This window comes from Pteropus vampyrus, unplaced genomic scaffold (assembly GCF_000151845.1).
Source record: "Pteropus vampyrus isolate Shadow unplaced genomic scaffold, Pvam_2.0 Scaffold262, whole genome shotgun sequence".
Classification (NCBI taxonomy): domain Eukaryota; kingdom Metazoa; phylum Chordata; class Mammalia; order Chiroptera; family Pteropodidae; genus Pteropus; species Pteropus vampyrus.
Window position 1 is genome coordinate 858,339 of NW_011889043.1, and position 15,682 is coordinate 874,020.

General features: G+C 41.7%; 1 protein-coding gene across 1 annotated transcript in view; it reads right to left on the minus strand.

Moving 5' to 3' along the window:
* PDE8B (phosphodiesterase 8B) overlaps positions 1–15,682 on the minus strand; it is a 204,832-nt gene that overhangs the window by 71,607 nt on the left and 117,543 nt on the right. Inside the window, exons 4-8 of the mRNA XM_023520409.1 lie at positions 14,463–14,520; positions 10,392–10,480; positions 4,445–4,523; positions 2,613–2,753; positions 955–1,043 (exon numbers count right to left, since the gene is read on the minus strand). Coding sequence (XP_023376177.1) covers positions 955–1,043; positions 2,613–2,753; positions 4,445–4,523; positions 10,392–10,480; positions 14,463–14,520 — 456 coding nt within the window. The remainder of the gene's footprint in view (positions 1–954; positions 1,044–2,612; positions 2,754–4,444; positions 4,524–10,391; positions 10,481–14,462; positions 14,521–15,682) is intronic.

The following is a 15,682-nucleotide window of genomic DNA, read 5'->3' on the forward strand; positions in this document are numbered from 1 at the left end:
TAACCCTTGGTCAGGGCCTCCTAGTGCCCACATCACCCAGACTGAAGCGCAATGGCAAGAAATAGGAGGTGGTGGTCTCAACTGAGAGGGAACAATTTCGAAATTAACCAGATAAGTAAAATTGGAGGAGGAACGACCCACAGACACTTTGCTGACTTTACGGAATGTCTTGTTTTCTGATCACACAACAATTTGCAAGGAAATCGGTTAGTCTTAAGAGTCATAGGCAAGACTCTCTCCTTTAGGTTATTGGCATAATAACTGCCACCTTTTCTTTTTCCAAAACTTCACAGGATGGCGAGCATCCCTTATAAATCTGTACTCTGAAGCTGCTGTTGACCTTCAGGCTGGTTTACCAAGGCTCCTCAGTGATGTAGTTTGGCTTCGCAAACCTTCTCCCAAAATTTAACTGGGAGAAGGAAAAGGAATTGCACATTTGCCTTCTCTCTCCACAAACGAACAGGCTTCTCTTATAATCTGAGATGGAATCAGATCACCTCAACTTTGGATCAGACACACCTTTCTCTCCATAACCATGACCTCCAAGGCTCTTTCTCCCCTTTGTGGAGCAAGCCCTGAGCTCACCTGGAGAGAATCTGCACAGAGCTGATGCCTCAAGAGAGAAGGTCAACTCCTAGTTTTGTTGTTGTCATGAAGGCGGAAGGCCTAGAAATTGAGCTTTCAGAGGGTGGTGGCAACGATAGAACCACAGACAATCACATGGAGGTGTGGAGCTTGGATGATGCTTCATAAAGCCCATAGGCAGGAGAAGAGGGGGAAGGGAAGCTATGTCTAGGGGTTGTGGCTGGCCAAGTGGAGGTGTCCTTGGTACATACGATGTACAGCTCAACCCTACTGTATCTGTGGGTCTAACGCTTACATTGGCATTTCAATATGTAAACTCAATGCCCACAGGGGCCCTTCAACTAAAAGAGTTTAAGAGTTTGCTCTCACCCTCCTTGGCCAATCACTGGGGTGATCTTCACATGCTGCTGGATGCTGTCCCCGGATTTCCGTCTGGCATAGTAAACCCCCTGCCACTCCTACATGGACAAAGAGAGCTCTTAAAATCCTTCCATTGGGGCTGATGTCTTTTCCTACAGAAGGTCCTATCGAGTTGACCAATGAAGTTCACACATGCTTCTGTAACATTTCACAAAACACCACTCTATTGTTACACCCTCTGTGATGCTGACTACGTAGGGCTCAAGGTCACAATGCACAAAGACCACAAAGCCAATGGGTCTACCACCAGCTGCTCCTTCTGGGCCCCAGGACACTTGACCAGGGAGAGGGTGGAGATCTGTTCTCAGCTTTAGGGGCACCAGGTCAAAGGATTCCTCTGAGGTCTTTCTCCAAGTCTTCACAACCTGTGAGCTTGATATTGTCATCCTTAACTTATAGACAGGTAAACTGAAGCTCAGATTCTAACTAATTTGCCCACATTAAGAAGTAGAGGATGTGGTTATAAATTTGTACCTCTTAATTCTCCTTGAAACCTGTCATCTTTCTACTATCCTATGGGGCCTCCAGCCAGGACCCCTAGATTAGTCTGGCTCCTGGCAGTTTCTGTAGAAGAGGCCATAGGGAGTGTGAAGATTCCTGTGGTCTCTGGACCCTGGAGAACTGGCTGGGATGAAGAGCCTGGTGATTTCAAGGGTGAACCTGAGGTACCTCCACAATTTCTGGGAGGGAGTTGTTAGATCAGAGCCTGAGCCTTTTCTCTGCAGCCTTTTCCTGCCCCGCCCACCAAGATGGCTAACTGGTATGCATATTGGGGTCACCAGATGAGTGGCAGTATTCTTTTGGCAATTTTTTGGGAGTACTTGACAATGTTCTGTTTCCTTTTCAGTCTCACTGCCCCAATTTTTTAAAATTAATTTTGTCCCTCACATATAATCTAAACTTATTTTATTCTTGCAAAATAGTCCCTCATTAAATACACACAATACTTAGCTAACTACTTCACATCAGAGAAAGCAAGATGAAAGACTATGTAAAAAAAAAAAAAAAAAAAAGCACCCTGAATGCTTAAAAGAAAATGCGCAGGCAGTTCCAGCTACAAGAGCAAAGCTCCTCTGGAGAGTGAGAGAGCTCCTCTGGAGAGTGAGAGAGCTCCTCTGCATTTACACCACTGCCTTTACCTCCTGGGACCACGTGGAAGCTACTGACAAACGGACATTTTGGGGAGATGTAGGCTATCCATTTCTACTGAACTGTGAGGAGTAAAGAGCACAGAAAAAGGAAGACTGAAAATTGGGCCTACATGTAAATACTGGCATGAAACACTTCTAGTCCCCCAAATACTAGATAAGCTGAAAAACACACAACGGCTTTATGGGCGCAACTCTGCTCAGGCTGGAAGGATATTCTAGCAACAACAAGTGGGATATAGTCAGGCAAAGGATGAAAGTTCCTTACGCGAACTCACCAGGTTCACTTGATACCCAAAATTAACTCAAGAATTAACTCATTTTGCAAAAATGAAAGATTTTTCACTTGAGTATTATAACATGATTAAAGAAGCCAATCTTAAAGGCGTGATAGAAAAACACACAGAAAAAGAGAATGCAACTGCGGAGGGGTGTGCAGATTCGTTTTGTTTCACCTACCTTGCCCTTCTTGATGCACGTGTTAATGGTGTCAAGGAGGTCTGCCCGGTTCTTATCGCTTTTGGGCAGCTCTGCGAGTTCTTTCCCCAGGAGTTCACCTTTGTGATAGCCCATCATCCTTTCGAAAGCTGGGTTGACATACTGTGAACGGGAAGTGGTTACAGGTCAGCGCAGGGACACTGTGTGCCCCGGAGGAATGCTTGCTGGGACACAGAGGAACTTGCTGGAATAGCCCATAGTGATGACTCATCTCAAAATCTATAGCACAAAGGTCATTTTAATTTTCCCCTTACACATAACATCCTCTATTCAACTTCTTCCTCCTTGCTCTTAAGCTTTATATTCAGATTGCTGCTAGGATTTTAAGGGGGCCTCAAGGGATCCCCAAGAAAAAAAAAACTGCAGTCAGTATAGTTTTCTTTTCAATGCAGCAACTCTTCCCTTTCCAATTGCCCACCATTCTCAGCCCATTTGTTCCTCTTCATGCAAAAGGCAGGGAAGTGATTAATAACATGTGACAGCATCATCACATTACCTCTCCCAGAGAGATACAGGGTTTCTAACCACCGGTTGCTCACTGTAGAATAAAGGACTCTGTTCCCTGTGAAAGGCATCATGTTAGATACAAGTGGGGAAGGAAAGCAGAGAACAGGGAGCCCCTTCTCATTACTGAGGTCACCGCTCGGCTGCCAACGGTAAAAGAGGGAGGTGCAAAGCAAACGTGTTTCATGAAGAGAATTGATTGTTCGAGTCTGGAAATAGATGGGATTTGTGTTCGGTCTGTAACAGAAACATGTCTGGCTTCCCTGCAGTCCAGGATGCAGGCCTGGGCACAGGTGGGCCAACAATAGGCAGCAATATGAGAAAGCTTTCAGATCCATTTCAAGGAGCAGCCAGAAAAACAAATTCTATAAATACAGACAAACAGGACACCAGGTAGGAAGTCTTTGGAGTCAGAGAGTAATGGCTACATATTTTGAATCCAATACTTATTACCAGGGCTTTCCTTGGGTATGTCCTTGACCTTGATGGGCCTCAGTTTCCCCATATGTACCATGGAGCCCTTATGTCTCTTTCACAGGGTTGCTGAATGGAAATGAGATAATCTTGTGAACGTGTTGATGACAGGGTCTAGGAACGGCGGGCTGCTGATGGCATTGGTCCGGTATCAGAGCAGGGTGTCTGCGTGTAGCGGAAGTTTTGCAGGAGAGGAAACGTGGGGCTGCGTCTGCTGTCGGGCCACTGTGTTGAGCACTGACTTTGACCCCTACTGATGATAGCAAGTGCGCCTCACAGTGTCACTATGCAAACCACTGCAGGTGGGCCAGCACCCATCAGTGGGAAGTCTGCATTTCAGAGTATTTTTTAAGTATAAAGGTCTTACTTTCCAACAAATATAATATGACTACTTTATTTCAACAAAAGTTTGTCTACTATACACATTTCCTTTGGCATATGAGTACTTTATAATTAGAATACCAACTATAGGCAAATACATAAGTACCTCTGAAAATATTTTGATCCCATAGGTACTTATAAGCATTTACTTTACAATTCTGATATACTTCTGTATAAATGCTGTCTTCACAGATGGTCCAATGAATTTACCCCACCTCTGTCAAGGAAATCACAGGCTCTGATCTGAATGATTTTTTATTCATATTGAATATCTACGTTTTAGCTTAAGTCTATCAGTTTTCTTTGCATACTTTGATGTTTCTTTCTCCAAAGAAAATGTACTGAAATGGGAGAATGGGAAAGTACTTGAAAAAGGGTGGCCTGAACTTGAAAGGTTCTATTTTGACATCTAAAGATAAAAAGTGTCTCTGTACCTGAATCACATGGTCATCGCTGGTTATTTCTATGGCTTCATGACAGTGGTCTAATGCTGTAAACACTGAATTACAGGCCCTGAAAGTTGCAAAAGATCGGTGTTAGTCCTGCTCTAAAACCATGAGTGTTTCATCTGTTAATTTATCAGAGTAAACCATTCCTCAGATTCATTAAAACCGTTTTGATATTGTTTAGACAAAAAAAAAAAAAACAACAAAAACCCACCAACCTAGCCTTTCAAACTAAATGAATAAACAACAGCATATATTTACATATATATGATACAAAGAGAATAACTGTAACCAACAAAATCTTCATGGATTGAACTACATATGTGCTGAATGAAACCTTAATACTGACACGAGAACAAAGCTGCAGGGGACTGTCTTCTAGGTCCCCGATGTTCTCCACCAACGATCCGTTTCCTTCAGTGTGGTCATGGAGAAGTCATGTTCCCATCAATTAAGAAAACCCACTTAAGCCCAAATTGGATCAGAAGAATTCTGGCCTTTTCCAGCAGGCACATACATTTCTTTTCTCCTTTCTTTCATGATCTCTGATAAACAAGGCTTTATAGCACTTTGCTTCCAACCACACCCACTGGCATGATGAAAGGCAAATACGGGAAAATTCCCCTTCTCTCTGTTATTGTACAGCTCTCCGGGTGGCATTTTTCTTGGTGACTTTCCCTGTATATCTGAAATATTTGAAATCATTTCAATTTGTCAACTTCTTGGATAAATTTTTAACTATCTTACAAATCTAGAGCAACTCCAGATACAGTGAGTTGTTTACTAACAGGAGGTGTGTAGCTAGTTTCTAGAGCTTTGTAATTTATACTGGTTGTTTAAGGAATTCCAGTGAAGGCTTTCTTATGCATTTCAAAAAAGATATTGACCTAGATTGATGCTTCTTCTTATAAAATAAACTCTTAAAATGTTATTCATTTTATCTATCTAACTTTCTCATTTTGTTTTGAAGTGTTCACAAGGGACAGGGCAGAACAAACTGGATGAAATCTGGTTTCATATTTTGCCGGTTATGGGACCTTAGACAACTTTTTATCTTCGCTGGCCCTCAGTTTTCTCATCTATAGAATAACATTTTACAGGTTGTTACAACAATGAAAATGGATAGTTCACATGAGGTATTTCATAAAGTGCTTGGGACAATATGAGAATTCAACACGAGGTACTTATTATTTGTAAGATCCCAGAGTAATAGTTCTTTGTTTTCTTTCTTTCAAAGACTGTTGGTGAAAAGTGGATCATAACCTATCTTTTCTCATGATTACACCTGAAAAATCTGGTATATCAAGAACTGAAATATCAAACCAATAAAAGCATGGTAACCTGCATGGGGAAGTGAAGGATTTTAGCCTGATGAAGGGTGGTGTGCCTATAATCGCAGAGATTAAGGGACCAGTGTGGTAGGATAAGTGAAACAATTACTACATGACTGAGCAGAGAACATAAACCCAATTACTCAACTGAGATTCCTGATGGGTGTGGTATGTTTTCTTATTTAAATCACTCCAGGCTATCTATTTGGAAACATATACTATCCTATTAGCATCTCTGCATTTGTGAACATGATCAGTTAAAATAAGAAAAAAAGAATAAAAGACTCTAAAATTGTCACCAAGGCCGTTATTGTGCCGCCTCTCATGAAGAAGAAGGCAAGAGCTAGTCCTATCGGAAGTATGTCCCAGGCACTTGGGTGCAGTACCTGACCAGATACCACAGGACAGCGTCCTTGTCCTCCAGAAGTTAGATGTACAAAAGCACACTCTGTGGGCTAGCTCCTTAACTTTGAGAGCTGGATAATTAAGCTCTAAAGCATTTTAGCAAATGATAAATTCCTCTTTTGCCCAAGTAGCTTCTTAAAGTACCTGTGTCTCAACTAAGTATGTAAACAGGTACTTCAGGGTATTGTTTTTGTCAATTCAAGAGGTTACCTTTATATAAGATCTTTGCTCCAATCTCTAAAATTTATTATTAAACATTCGTTGTATGATTATCCACAAAGCATAGAATCTTCACTAAGTATAATGCCCAATGGGACAAAGCAAATTCTTATCAACAGTTGAAGTGAAAGGATATTGGTGGGACCAGCAGATTATTTTACCCAGTGACAAACACTAGTGGACCGCAATGTTTAGATCTAGGCTTTGAATCGATTTGGTTCATGGTTCTATTTTAAGTAAATCTGCAGCAAAATGAGGTAATCAACTTGAATCATGTTCCTCGAGTTTGGGAATTTAATTGCTTGTATTAATTATTAATACTCTTCATGCAGAAGAACCCTAGCTTTATTAATTTTCTGTTCTTGGGAACCTTGGAAACCTGCACCTCAAATGTATTCTTTAGGTTGAGAAGTTCAAAAACTGGAAAAAGTAGCACAAGGGAAGGTAACTTTGTTATGGAAAGCCCTAAAGTGCAGGCGATGTAACCATTTCCCCTTCACCTTCTTAAGGGCCCTTGAAGGTCCCCAGGGAAAGGCAGATATTACAGGGGTCTGCATATACAGTCTATAAAGAACACAGTGGTATGATGGGGTACAGAGTGCATCAGCTGAAAAGCAGGATGCCTGGATTCTACTCCGGTGCTGCGACCAACATACTGGGTAGCTGTGATTGTGGTGAGTGTCTCCCGGACCCTCAGTGTTTTCCTCTGTCAGCTGTGGCTGGGTGGTTGGGTTACACAATCTCCTGGGTCCTTTCCAAAGGTACTCTACTCAAAGGAAATGCACACGCACACACTGAGGCTGCCTAGAACAAGGGCAGGATGGGGCATGGTTGGTCGTGCCTTGTAGAGAAAAGATTCTGAACACAAATCCACATGCCAGCAGGGGTCTGAGAGGGCTGGAGAGGAAAGAGGGAGTCACGGACTTGCTACTGTTAGCACCATTCCTGGGCGGTGACGCAGCAGGGGCGCCTTACTCTAAGCCTTCACAGCTGGGATTCTCCTTCTGTGACACAATGGCTCTCATGCAGGGCCCATGTGATGGTAAACACTGTAAACATCTGTTAATACTGAGAGATACAGTGTTTCATCACAGAATACAAAGTTTTGCCCATCAGAAACTGATTCTTTCTAAAATTGAGAATTACTACCTTCTTAAGATGGAGTAAAACAAACATGATGATTTGGGTATAACTCCTGGATAATAGATATCAGACTGACTAATGATGACACAATGGCTGGTATTGTATTAGTATTAGCTGATCAACTTAAACTCCCAATAAATAGCTAAATCCTATCTGTATTTTGGAAAGCATAGTTCTTTTCCTATTAGAGAGACATAAGAACATTAGAAGAGATAAACAGTCATCATTTAGTCCATATTTCCCTAGACATTCCCCATTTCATGAATTCTTCTGTTCAACGATTTATCAAATGCATACAAAAATGAGATTTAGTTCTTTCTTTAAAAGTCATTCTATATAATGGAATTTGAAAATTAGATAGTTTCTATTTGAACACATGATCCTTTCTTTTTCTTGGTTAAGTAAATATGGTTACCATACGTGAAGACCTGGACAGAGGTATCTACCTTCAACATTCAACAATCATCCTTGCAGTACAGACTGTCCTTGCAGAATGCTAGTAATGTCACAAATTTAGCTGCAGCTGGGGGCGGAATTGCAGGGGAAAGTATTATATAATTACACTATAATTATTCTGGCATTGTATAATGAAGAGCCTCATTTTCTCAGTCTGCAGTAAGTGACAGAGTTGCCTGCCTGCTTCTGAGGTGCAGGTAGATGCTTTAGAGATCCTTGAATGCCCTAAGGAGCTGGGGAAGGTCATGAAGTCACCATTCTCCATCAGCTGGGCCCAGATCTGGTATACCCAGGGAGAGTCAAGCCAAAAAGCAACAGAAGAAACCAACCACTTAGTCCTCCTCTGGCCTTCTCCTACAGAGAAGTCTTGCCTTCCTTGCCCCCCACACCCACCCCGCAGAGGCTGCTCTCCTGCTGGTTGCTCCTGACTGGGAAGAGCCAAGCTTAAGCTGGCATGGAATGTAAGGGGATCAAACCCACCTGGGAAAACCCACCTTCCTGACTGCCTGAGTCAAGTCCATTCACCAACACTGATTTGTATAAAGAACTTGAGCCTTTTCATTATGACTCTACAAATGGGTCCAACTCCTACAGCCAGCTCCAGTTAGGGAGTGGTGAGAAGTTATGCGACTTACATAGTGCTAGGTACTTAGAAATCCACCAAGTTCTGAATCTGATGAGACCTTGAAAAGTTTTCAGTGTCCTGGCTCTAAGGAGATTTCATCAGAATAATCTGAAACTCTCTTTAAGCCCTTATGCTGGCTGGGCATATTTAGTTCCAATTGCCAGAACTGCCTTTGTCTGCTCATTGTGGACAAGGCACCTTCTGACATCTTACATGCGCCATCACATTTAATGTTGACTAAGGAAACTCAAACAATTATTTAAAATAAAAAGAGGGAATTACCTATCAAAGCAACAAGATATCTGTTCATTTCTGTTGTAGATAATACACAGTAAAAGATTTTAACCACAGTGAAATTCCTTTTTTCCAATTCTATTCATTGTGAAAATATCTTTAAAAAGTACAGTCTTTTTACTCTCAAAAACAGCAGAGACCTCCAGGAATAAAAACAATTAACGTACAATATTGAAAATCATAAATTTCTGAAGGCAATGTGGTTTTCCTGAAAAATTCTGTGAAGTTCTATGACACTAATAAATAAGTGGATACATAGAAACCGAGGTATTTAACTTATTTACACATTCAAAAATCTTTGGCAATATTCCTTACCAAAAACTGGTAAAATACCTGAATTTCCACTGTTTGAGATTCTTTTTAAATGCTTTCCCACCTAAAAGAGTGTTTATCTCCACACTTTATTTCTTAAAGCTCTCTATCCACCAAAAAGCAACTTCCCTGAGCAGGGTGAACCCCAGAAGAACTTGCCTCTTTGGATTTATGCCAATCCATTTTGCTTCCAAGGGACAGAGGATGACAGAGAAAAATTAAGTTTAAGAAGGATTTGGTTCCCTTTGAATGCAAATTAAGTAATCAAGAAGTAGAATCATTACAATAAGATGCTACCTTATCTTTTGCTGAGCCTGAAACCATCCTGACCTTACAGATGGCCAGAGAGAAAAGCCAGGACAGGAACTTCCTGGCACCCTACATCCTGGAGCCATTGTGCACTGGCCTCCCAGGGGCCACAGGTTGGGTAGAGCTTCCTCTGCCCCCTGCTCTCTACTTGAGGTGGGCAGGTTGAAAACAATCAGGATCCTACTAGAGTGGAGCCTGAGCAAAACTGGGCATGAGCTAAGACCTTGATGTTCCAAGATGTCCCAGAAGCAAGACATCCTACCACCCAGAATTCTGGCCACTGAGACAGTCCCATCCCAGAAGCAAGCACCAGAGAGAAGCCTTCTCTTAAAGCACTACTACCTGTTTAGAGACAAAATCAATTTCTTGAAGATACTTCATGCATTGAGGCCACAAACAGGGCTCAGACAATTGCTATTGTGGTTACGAGGCAATTTATTATGGTTAGCATAATAAATATATCCACTGGTTTGCCCCTATCCATAACAATCCAAGGAGGAATTTATAAATGTTGAAAGTAATAAGTAGAAAGTCATTCTCAAAGGCTATTCTTAATCTTGATCTAATTGTACAAAAACTAAACAGTACTTTTGCTTGGGTATAATTTTAAACCTGCTGTAAATAGTGGAAAATACTGTCAAAAGAAGAAATGCTTCTAATTTATTTCATTATATCAAAGGACTCTCCGTTTAGATTATGCCATTATACCAGCTACCATTATTTGTTTAACAGCTTCAAAATCCCCGAGACTGAGCCAGGAACCTGTGAACAGCAGCCTGATGACAGACAAGCTTTTCTACACAACTGTTAACCTCATGAACCAGCTTATTTGGCTACATACCGTAATTTGAACTGTGAGCGAACTTCTCCATGTTCTATTTGAATCAGTTCATTATAGCAAGCAATTATGCTGCTATTCTCCATAAATCTCTGAAAAGAAAGCAAAGATAATAATTAAGACATATACAATTACTTTTTAAAAAGTCAAATAAAGAAGCTTAACAATTTTTCCTACCCAGGTAACTGTTACATGAGAAGGAGTAGGAAAGATGAAATGAAATAAAACAGTTGTCAAGGTATTTGAAATGCTTGTTTAAATGTATGAGAAACAACCCAGCAGGTAATGTTGTATGCTTAACTCCCTTTACAACAAAGGTGAGAAAAACTCCATGAAGAGTACCCGCCAGAAAATAAACACACAACCTTGTTAATTACTGAAATGCCTGTGCTTTATATTTTGCACTCATAAAAGTCTTCTAAAACCCAACACTGGACATATTTAGTGTCTGCCACACTATGAATGATCGCTTTCGAGGGAAGAGGCCCTTCATGTCCTTCCTCATCTCCTGAATGCCTAAACCACCTCTTCCCTACCGTATCTGTATGTCTGTCTGTATCGCACACAAACACACACACACATCCATGCATCTAGTTTAAGTGGCTTCTTTTTGGGGAACACCTGTGAAGCCCTGACTTTCCCTGTACTGTTGGTCCCCAGGTGGAAGACAGGAAGGGCTAAGGAAAGAGGGGATGCCATGTACACGCAGCAGGGAAATACTTTCCCCCCTATTTTTTCTTTTTTTTACAAAGTAAAGTTAAACACGGTCAGGTTCAGGTCGAGCTTCTGGATGGGTGAAGATTACACACCAGCCCATAAGAGCTCTGAGTATTGTTAGCTGATACTTCTTAAGATATGAAAACCCATCTATATAAAATAAGTTTCAAAAATGTTGGGATAAACAGATTAAGACAGTTTTTTTTTTTTAAGATAGAAACTTTAAAAGTTAACTTTTGTTGTCTATGTTTAATTATAAAAGCAATATACATCAGAAAGTGCATAAATACAGAAAAAGAAAAAAACACCCAAATCACCGATAATGTCATAAGTCAGAGATGTCATAAGCTAGAGGTATCATTAATTTTGATTTCCCTTAGCTTTTAAGTCTGTGTGAACACGTGTGTATGCACGTGCATATTCATGCTATATTTTCACATTTAAGTAATAATTTTTTCTGACACTTTTTCTTTAGGTGTCCTAAGAACTTTCATTATAGTAAAAAAACAGCTTTCTGTAGGTGATGGTTTCTAAACACTGGAACACTTTATTTCCACATAATCAGCACTTAAGTGTTTTTCAGATTTAAGTTAATGGAAGATTCCACTGCCTTATCTTTTAGGGATTAACCCATCTCTCTGAAATCATGTGAGTGAATCAAAAGCAGTGGTCTTCGAACCTCAATATGCTAAGAATCACTTGGACATTTGGTTAAAAATGTAGATTTCCAGAAATTTAGGCAGGTTTCTTTAGTACAGGACTTCTCAGGGCATTTAATATGCTCATATGTAGTGTTGTAATGTGCGCTGTGGATTTTCAAGGGTGGGAGGAGGATTATTCACGTGCCACCTATGAAGAGCTTTTGGAACACTAGTGTGCCCTGGAACAGTTTTGAGAAATACTACTTTAGTGGACCCAACATGGAGTTTGGAGTTAAACGCCAAGCATTTCCATTTTGACTTTGTTATGACTATGAGCTCTGGCAAGAGAGTCATTTTGAGCCTGTTTCCTCCTGTTTCCAACCTCTTATCTGCAGATAAAGATTAAGTAAATCACCTAGAATGAAGCTAGGCAAATAATAAATCTTAGCTCTCCACTTCCTCCTGCCTGGGAAGCCTATCCAGGGAGAAACTGACTGGCACGCCTAGCACATTCTGTTGCTCATGGTAAGTGCTCCATGAATACCTGTTCATCTGAATAAGCATCATTTCAAATAGAGACAGAAGGACACAAAGGTTGGTATAAAAACAGCTGCAATAGCCTTTTGCTAAGATACTGGTTACTAAAAGGCTCAGAGTGGCCTGAGCATCATGCAGTTGGCCACTTACACATTGCTATAGAGGCTTCAAGGAGAGCTGCTGTGGAATATTTGATGGCACGATTTGTTTCTGGATACCCACTCAGGGACCCGTAGCGTGAAGTGCTGGCCAGTTAGCTAGCAACACAGGGCTGAGTTTCAGCTGATGATTTAATACAATCAAAACAACTCAGAGATGGGAAACAACCTCGCGGAAGGCAGACTCACTGGAATATTTGGAAGGGTGTTTGGGTAGAGAGTTGCCAAAGACAAGATTTTGCCCAAAAAAGGAGACCAGCCTCATCTGATCTTGCATCACAGTAACTTAAGAGGGAAAGCCTTTGTAGGTACAGAGTGCTTCCCTCAGAAAGAGCCCACACTATTTGGAGGCATCTTGATCTAGCTGGCAAAGACCCTTGATCAGACCAAACATGAAAAAAAAACCCAGGTGTCCCTCATAGGTCCAGCTTTTCATGCTCCCACCAAGGGTTTTGTTCACCATGGCTGACTGCAGAAAGCAGAACCACATCCAGACAGAGGGAAATGAAACCTAGGACAGCATGGACAGGTTACAAACATGTAAAAAGGAAACAATGGAACTTTTCCTCCTAAATTTACTTAATGGCCTTTGCACCCATAGAAGGCCAGTTGCTTCCCACAAGCTTTTCCGTGAGTAGATGTGCAATCTCAGCCTCCAGACAAGCTGCAATCACACCCAACAACAATCTCTATACCAGCCAGAGGTAGGAGCGCTGAACTAAAGCTGAATTCCAAAAGGACACTGGGTAGTACCTACATGGGTCCTCGTTGATGTCGCCTACAGTGTCATTGCTGTTCAGTCATGAGGCCCAGGGGATGAGAAGCATCTATGTCCTCACACTCCAAGAGGTCCTCAGATATGAAGGACAATGTTGGGTTGAAGTGCAATGGGGTGGTCAATATTAAGCAAAAGACTTATGAAACCTGTGAGTAATTTCAGGTTATTTCTCAGGAAATGATCATTGTAAGAAAAGAAGTCTCAGGCACAAGGCTTCTTCATGAATTTTCCTTTTCAACTCTCCATTCCAGAATTCAGAAGCATGTCTTTTGTCCTGTCATCAAGATCCAGCACATAAAAACAGCTTTCAGAACCAAAAGCCAGCCTTTGAGAGATGCGATGACGGACAAGAGGAAAGTCAGGTGAGTGAAACTAACTAGAAACATTCATTTCTAGGACACATGTGAACTACTATGCTACCTGAATATTTTATAGTGCATTGCTGCTTCCATGATGAAGCAGAAAACCATCAAAGCACAAAACGACTGCTGCACATGGGTAATTTCTGCTTCTCTATCGTCTACAGCAAAGAAGGGATTTGTTTTTAACCTGGAGTAGCAACGCACCATTACTTAAAGCACCTGAAGGAATTTTCATAATTCACAAGGCACAGACACTACCCTATCTTTGAAGAAAAAGGATACATATGGCATCTATTTGAGATTCGTGTCAAAAGACCTGGAGATACCAGGTAAGACGAGTTATTCAGTATGTTGGTAAGTCTCCTGGGAGTAATCAGTCTTCATCTTCGAGTTGAATATCAGTGTTAATTCATGTAGTTACTCGAAGAATTTTTCTTTGCTGACATTTATGGTTGAAACCCAAATTCACAGGATGCTGTAGCCATCATGGACCTGTCCCTAGCTCTTCTAGGCCCTGAACATAAAGGCCTGGGTGCTGACTCAGTGGAACCACCTATATATAATCACATACACACATTGAATCTAACTAACTAGACTGATTTAAGTTAGATAACTTTGGGACTACAGAATTTGGACTTGATATAAGATGTGTTTTTATGTCGTTACATATCTGTAGCTAAGATGTATGAAGTTATGAGAGAAAAAGGGAAAAAGCTGGACTAGCAGTTGCTCATTACCATTCCATGAGAACAATTACTTCCTTTCCTTGCCTTCCCTCACAGTCCTGGGGCTGTTACCCATGGCTGTTTGCCTTTCCCATTATGGGGGTGCTAAGGGTAAGATGCCTGCCCAAGGGAGGTGCCGGTTCATCTTCTACGTACCCTGTTGAAGCCTGCATGCAGAAGAGGGAGAACTGAGGCCTCTTCATGGTCACCCAATCTGCAGCAAAGCAGAAAATGTGGTCACTCAGTGCATACAAACCAGGATTCCTCACACTGAAACACGGAGAGAGAGCAATGAGGCAAGCGTGGTCTTGGCTCTGAGAGTGGCTTGCTGACCAGCATGCGCCCGTGGGGTACACCTGCCTTTAAGGTCCCAGACTCCCACGTCCACCTTCCAGGTGCAGAAAAGACAAAACGGTAAGGAGAACATTCCAGTGGTGTGCCTGGAAGTGTCACCGCAGGGGCATGGGAGTGGCCATCTCCAACTCTGGGCTTCCCTTGGGAGCTGGAGCTAGTGTACGGGAGCAGTCCCAGAAAGGGACGAGGTGGGTGCAGTGCTCATCCCAGAGACTGTTGTCCTCTTTGCTGTTGTCCCCAAACCTTCTAAAAGGACAACTCCCACCCCAAGGCCCAGCTGGGTCCCACTCTCAACATGAGGAAGACAACAAGCAGGCTGCAGCATCTCATAGCCGAATGGGAGAGAAGTATCAGCGGGAATGCCAATTTAGAAGGGAAGAAGAGAAAACGAAAGTTGATTATTGTCACTCATTTCACAGGAAAGCTTCCTCTAAAGAGCCTACAGTTGGGTCTCAGAAGTTCAGTTTGAGGAGAAGGTGGAGTGTGGCTTGGCTTACCATAAACACATGCTGGGCTGGTACCACTGAGAGAAAGGGTTTCCCTGAGACAATCGGCAAGTAACATGGAGTATACATCTTGGAAAACAGGGAAGACAAATGGAATAAAGGGGACTAGGTGGAGGAGCAGAGAGAAAACAGGAACAGAAATCCCAGTGTGTGTTTGTGGCATTACCTGTAGCTGACTTCTGCCCTACAGAAAAAAGCTGTCTTTCCCTAACTCCCTTTCTCCTCGGGAACTCAAGGTTCTATCTTTGCTGACTGATAAATCAGGAGTGGCACAAAAAGGTATTAATCATATCCTATTCCATAAGCCGAGTGGCAAAACTCTCACTTGTTATTATTACTCTCGATAGAGGAAGTATTTTATAAAAACATAGAAAAAAGGTGAAAATAATAAATAAGCTACAGTAAACCAAGTCAAATCAAGGACAAGTAAACATTTTTACTATATGAGTAGGGAGAAAAAAGTGTGTTTTTCCTGGGCCCATGGAATAAGCCAGGTTTGGGGAAATGCTGTGTGGC